Source organism: Arachis hypogaea, chromosome 8 (assembly GCF_003086295.3).
Source record: "Arachis hypogaea cultivar Tifrunner chromosome 8, arahy.Tifrunner.gnm2.J5K5, whole genome shotgun sequence".
Taxonomy (NCBI): Eukaryota; Viridiplantae; Streptophyta; class Magnoliopsida; order Fabales; family Fabaceae; genus Arachis; species Arachis hypogaea.
Window position 1 is genome coordinate 35,431,938 of NC_092043.1, and position 5,981 is coordinate 35,437,918.

The 5,981-nt window shown below is 27.7% G+C and overlaps 1 protein-coding gene across 1 annotated transcript; it reads left to right on the forward strand.

Annotated features, from left to right (window-relative positions):
• Positions 1-2,050: 2,050 nt before the first annotated feature.
• LOC112707213 (peroxidase P7) lies at positions 2,051-5,177 on the forward strand. The gene is made up of 3 exons (XM_025758868.3): positions 2,051-2,387; positions 2,489-2,680; positions 4,475-5,177. Exons 1-3 carry the CDS (start codon positions 2,160-2,162, stop codon positions 5,024-5,026), a joined length of 972 nt encoding a protein of 323 aa, XP_025614653.1. The 5' UTR covers positions 2,051-2,159; the 3' UTR covers positions 5,027-5,177.
• Positions 5,178-5,981: the final 804 nt, after the last annotated feature.

Below are 5,981 nucleotides of genomic sequence, written 5' to 3' on the forward strand. Positions count from 1 at the left end.
TCGAGAATACCCTCATTTCTATTTAAACTAGTTGGCTTGCTAGAACCTTGTTTGTGCATCTTCTAAAATAGTCTATCTTACTCGTTCGAGGGTATTGTCTGCTCCTAGACATTTCAACCTTATGATTTTTTTTTTCTAAAATAAAGAGAATAAAACTATTTAATCCATCAAAATCTGTCTAAAACATATTTTATTCCCTTCTTTAAATAATGTGAAACTTTACGATCATCACATGATAAACTAACTTTAATACTAAAGTGACAAAAAAATAGTTATAACTTATCTTATTTAACATTCATTAATTATTATAACATTTAATAAATGTTAAATAAGACAAATTCTACTCGTTTTTTACTACTTCTGTTTTGTTACTAAATATTTCTCATAAATAACACAAGTATATATTACTGAAGGTGCAACATATATATAGGCCAACTTATCTTTGGAGATATATTATTATATCAAAGTGGTTTATATTTTACGAATTTCTTTATGAAATGTTCCATCAATACTTTGTCAACCTTTTGGCTAAGATGACTAATATAATTAATCAGATCAAAGTTAGCTGGATTTGGTTGCTTTACATTAATTATTATTGAGCTAGTAAAAACTGGTCAAATTGATCAACCTTACTGGATGATATTGTTATGATGGGAAGAACATTTTGTTTATTCATTCGAATTATATATATATATAGAGGAGCTCTTTTAATTTCTTTGGAAAAAAAATTAATTAAATGTATAAGGATGGAGTTCTCTTTAAAGGTCTTTTACGTTCGGTACAATGCATGAAAATCATGCGTAGACTGACGTGTAAAGTATGTAGCAGCAATCATTTCCGCAAATTTAGATAACAAATAAAATATTCTTTATACATTAAAATTAATCACTAAAATTAATTATTAAAATATTTATGTATAAATATATATAATTTAATTTATTTTAATATATAATTATATTTTAATATATATTTAATAATAAAAACTAATTTTAGTGACTAATTTTAATATACACATAATACAGCTGTTTAAATACATATTTAATAAAATGATTAAACAAGATAAAGTAAGCCAATGAATTATAGTCAAATAACATAATTTTTTCATATTCATTTAAGAGATTACATATTCGAATTTTTTTATTTTTGGCTAAAAAAAAGACAAAGCAAAAAGTAAAATTTCTTGTTATGGAGAACAGTAGGCATATATACTTCTCCATTAATTAAGCAATCTCGTGAAGGAATCTTGGTGCTATATATCATAAACCTGGTTTTTCCCACTTAAAACTGTTGACCCAGCATCCAGCAAGTTCATTTATTACTTCCAATTAATCTTTTTTCGCTAAAATTTATGTGTTTTTATTTCATGATCTTAGAGACTTATTAGGCTATACATGCAACTAATCCTTTGTTTTTTATGGGGAGCAAGTCAACTGCTCCAATGGTAAGTAACCAATCTTCAATTTCATCTTCCACTTGTTCAATTAATTCTAAGTATTTGAATCCTGTTATAAGAATTCGACTAATTTAATTTAACTCGAATGAAATTTTATTAAAAAAAGTAAAATATATAATTCAAAATTTTAAATTATGATTCAAACATGTTACATTATACATTTGTAGAAATCAAAATATTATTAAAAATATAACTATTAACGTACATCTTATTAACTGAATTTAAAAAAAAATTATAATATATATAATATCTAAGCTGTATCGGATTTTATCTGTTTAAGTTTTTGAATAAAATGATTACATAACAACATTTTCAACATTTTTGTTTTTATCTTAAAGATTCGAAGTTAAAATCTATGGAAAAGAAACCAAAATATGCATCAGTTGACCAATCCACCTTGTTATGAAAAATTCCTTCCTCACGTTGGTTCCTTCCCCGGATAGAAAATAATAAAAGTAGTAAAGCGCGTTTGGAGCAGACAAGTTTGAAAATATGAACAAAAATACAAAATCATGCATGCTTATTATTTATCTCCACTACTCACTCTTTAGTCTATATCATATAACTTTAATTTTTCTTTATATATTTCATGCACCGTCACGCAAATGTTCTATATAATTGCATGGTTCTTCCAAACACATTTGTTCATTCCACAAATAACTTAATTAAGCTTAAGGGATTATTGATAGTAATAATTAACTAACTAATGGCGGCACCATTTCCTCATCACTTGTTTGTTACACTGTCCATTATTCTTTCTGTTCTTGCTTGTTCTATTATGATGAGCAATGCACAACTCTCACCAAATTTCTATGCCAAAACTTGTCCAAATCTTCAGGCCATTGTGCTGAGTGCAATGAAGCAAGCTGTTACCAAGGAACCTCGAATGGGGGCTTCCATACTTCGCTTGTTCTTCCATGATTGCTTCGTTAATGTAAGGATCATAACTTAGCATTTTTAATTAATAATTATTATTTCTCTGCTGGTTATTATTATTAAAGTAATTAATTGATTTGCATATATATGGTATGGTAGGGGTGTGATGGATCAATCTTATTGGATGACACATCCACATTCACAGGGGAGAAAAGTGCAGGACCAAATCAAAATTCAGCTCGTGGTTTTGATGTGATAGACTCCATTAAAAGCAATGTTGAAGCTGCTTGCAATGCTACTGTCTCTTGTGCTGACATTCTTGCACTTGCTGCTAGAGATGGAGTGGTTCAGGTAACAATAACACACCCATTCTTCTCTTTCATTTCTTGCTTTCCTTCTTTCTTTACCAATAATAATTGATTTTCTCACCCAAAAATATTAGATAATCATCATATTTTATATTTATCTTGAATTATTTTAATTGAATTAATATTAGTTAATTTTTTATTTTTTATTATAAAATAAAATAATATTATATATATAACTAATAAAATTTATTATTTTTTTATCAATATTTAATCAGTACTCTAAACTCTTATCTTAATCATATACAAAGAAAGTATTGAGCAAAATTATTGGTTCATATTAATTAAATATTTTTTTAAATTTAATTGTGAGTGGACTATACAAAGAGACTTTAAAGTTAAAAGTTGGGGTCAAAGTTATATTATTCTACGTAATTTTCACTTTTCAGTGTCTAAAAGCATTTTGGTCATTCTTTTTCTTTAATTAAATGTTTCAATGGATTTGCATCTATAATTATTTTTATGCAAATTATTTAATACAAACTCTTTAATTTAATATATAACATGTAGCTTTTAATTATTACTTTCATTAATATATAGAGTATCCATGTGCAAAATAATGTATATATGTCAATCTGGCTACTTTATGAACTAATTATAGACAGTAAAGTTACAATGAGACTAAAAAAAAAAAAAAGAAATGAATCCATTAATTTCCTAAGGGATTTATTTGGGCTTTTTACTGCTTTTTCCTGTAGTAGAGATAATGCATGTAAATCTCACAATGAGATTCTCTGAAATCATTGTAGTAGTATATGTTTGTTTCTTTCCCCAACATTTTCTTTTAGCATGGGCTTGTTTTCAAACATTGTTCCCCACTTCCTGTTCTCACTTTTTCTCACACACATGTAACTTGATCATCATGTCAACTCTTGTAATTTTGTGGGGTCTTCCAAATATACACACACCTTGCATGCATGAAATATCACATCACAATTAAGCAGGTTGTGATCTGATAATTTATCGCTTGATTTCTTAATCAAAAGTTAGGGATTTTCAAATCTTAGTCAGATATTTTCTTCAAATAAATGACCCATGCATGCTGATATCCTTGAGAAAAAAGAAAAATCTTATACGTAAAAAAATCAGATAGAGATACAGATACGCAGTGTCGTGTTTATGTAAAATTAATAATTGAAAATAATTAGATAATTTAATATATTTAATTAAATTATTATTTAATAATTTTAAATTAAAAAAATTTAAGGATAAGTAATTTTTAGTAATTTTAGTTATTATTTAATTAATATAAATATTAAATTATTTTTAATAAAAAATTTTATTAATTTATATGTATAAATTAAATTTTAAAAAATTATAGATACAAACTGTATTAATTTATGTATACAAATTTTAGTAAATATAGGTACAAAATATATGTTTTTTATACGCAAAATTTTTGTATACAAAATTTCTGTAAATATGAATATAAATTATTACTAGTCAAATGTTGATAAAAAAATGAAAATATTTACTGATCATGTAGTATTATTTTTTTAGCTATTAATTTTATGTAAAAATAATTTTACATAATTTTTTACCTTTAATAAAAAAGTTTAATTTCAATGAATGAAATGTTTTACACAATTATATAATTATATCTATTTTTTGAAAGATCATTTATGCGATCAATGTGAAAAAGATAGTTATTTTTATTAATATGACATTACGTATTGGAAACACTTGTAAACTATTTTACTTATCAATTTATCAAAATTAAATTCTTAATAAACTATATTAAATAATTTCTTTTTGTGTTTTCTTTATCTGCCTATTATAGCTAGGAGGACCTTCATGGACAGTTGGGCTAGGAAGAAGGGATGCAAGAACAGCAAGCCAAACTGCAGCCAACAACCAAATCCCTTCACCATTCTCCGACCTTTCCACTCTCACTTCCAGGTTCGCCGCCAAAGGCTTAAATGCTCGCGATCTCACCGCCCTCTCCGGCGCCCACACCATTGGCCAAGCTCAATGCCAGTTCTTCAGAAACCGCGTATACAACGAAACCAACATCGACGCCAACTTCGCCACATCACGGAAAGCCAACTGCCCTTCCGCCGGAGGGAATGCAAACCTCTCCCCTCTCGAAACCCTAACTCCAGCTCGGTTCGACAACAATTACTATAGAGATCTTGTTGCCAAACGCGGCCTTCTTCATTCGGATCAAGTGCTTTTCAATGGTGGGACTCAAGATGGTTTGGTTCGGTCTTATAGTGCCAATAGTGTTTCTTTTTTCAGTGATTTTGCCGCTGCCATGGTTAAGATGGGAAATATTAGTCCCCTCACTGGGACTAGTGGGGAGATTAGAAAGAATTGTAGGGTGGTGAATTAATTATTAATCATACCATGAAATTCAATTCTCTCTTTTAAGAATTGTGTTCTAGTAATAAAATTAGGGCACATGTATGAGCAATTGATGTGAATAAATGACCATATACGAGAGATTTTGAGTGAATGATTAATTACAGGGTCTTGGTCATAAAGTTAATTGGATTAGATCCTCAATATATTCTTGGCAGGTGCAGAATTATTACGAAAATATTTGATAATAAAAAAAGAGCAATGCTGCCATCAACTAGCCATCAATGATGATTTGATAGTGTGAGATTGGTGTGAGATTTCATCCAATGGCTCACATTTCTCTGCTGGTTACATGCTGGCCAAAATTCAATAAAACTGCTAGTTTCCTAAACTTTTCCATAAAAAAATATTAGCTAAAAATAATCAGAATTTGTTTTATTTAATATTTATTAATTATTATAATAATTAATAAATATTAAATAAAATAATTTTATTTTTTTATTTTTCTAATATTATTGTTATTATTATTTATTTGTTTATTCTGGTTGTTTGTTAGCTGTTTTTTTCTTTTGATAATATTTTAAAATTATTTAGATTTTTGATTTATTAATATTTATAATTTTAATTTAATTTTTATTATTTTTCAATGTTTTTTGAATATATTTTTTTTTCCACGGTATCTCCCAACCCGACAGGTCAAGGACTAATCCGTCACAAGACAGAATTTGAACTTCCGACACTTATTTAAGCGGACAAGTGAACTGACCACTCGACCAACCCAAGTTGCTTGTTTTTTTGAATATATATATATATTCTGAAATAAGACTCCTTCTTCCGCAAGTCCTTCCCCTTTGATATTGTCATCGAACCCCAGAGAAGGCCCAACTAGCCTGGCCCACGAAATTTATTGATCAAGATTCTAGTTATGCTTAATAAAATGAAATAAATAATCCTGACAAAAAAAAAAAAATAATACATGACAAAAA

Excerpts from the sequence above, each read along its gene's own strand:
- LOC112707213 (XM_025758868.3), top strand. The coding sequence starts at position 2,160 with ATGGCGGCACCATTTCCTCATCACTTGTTTGTTACACTGTCCATTATT. Across the intron at positions 2,388-2,488 it reads TCCATGATTGCTTCGTTAAT|GGGTGTGATGGATCAATCTT; the intron begins GTAAGGATCATA and ends ATGGTATGGTAG. Across the intron at positions 2,681-4,474 it reads CTAGAGATGGAGTGGTTCAG|CTAGGAGGACCTTCATGGAC; the intron begins GTAACAATAACA and ends TGCCTATTATAG.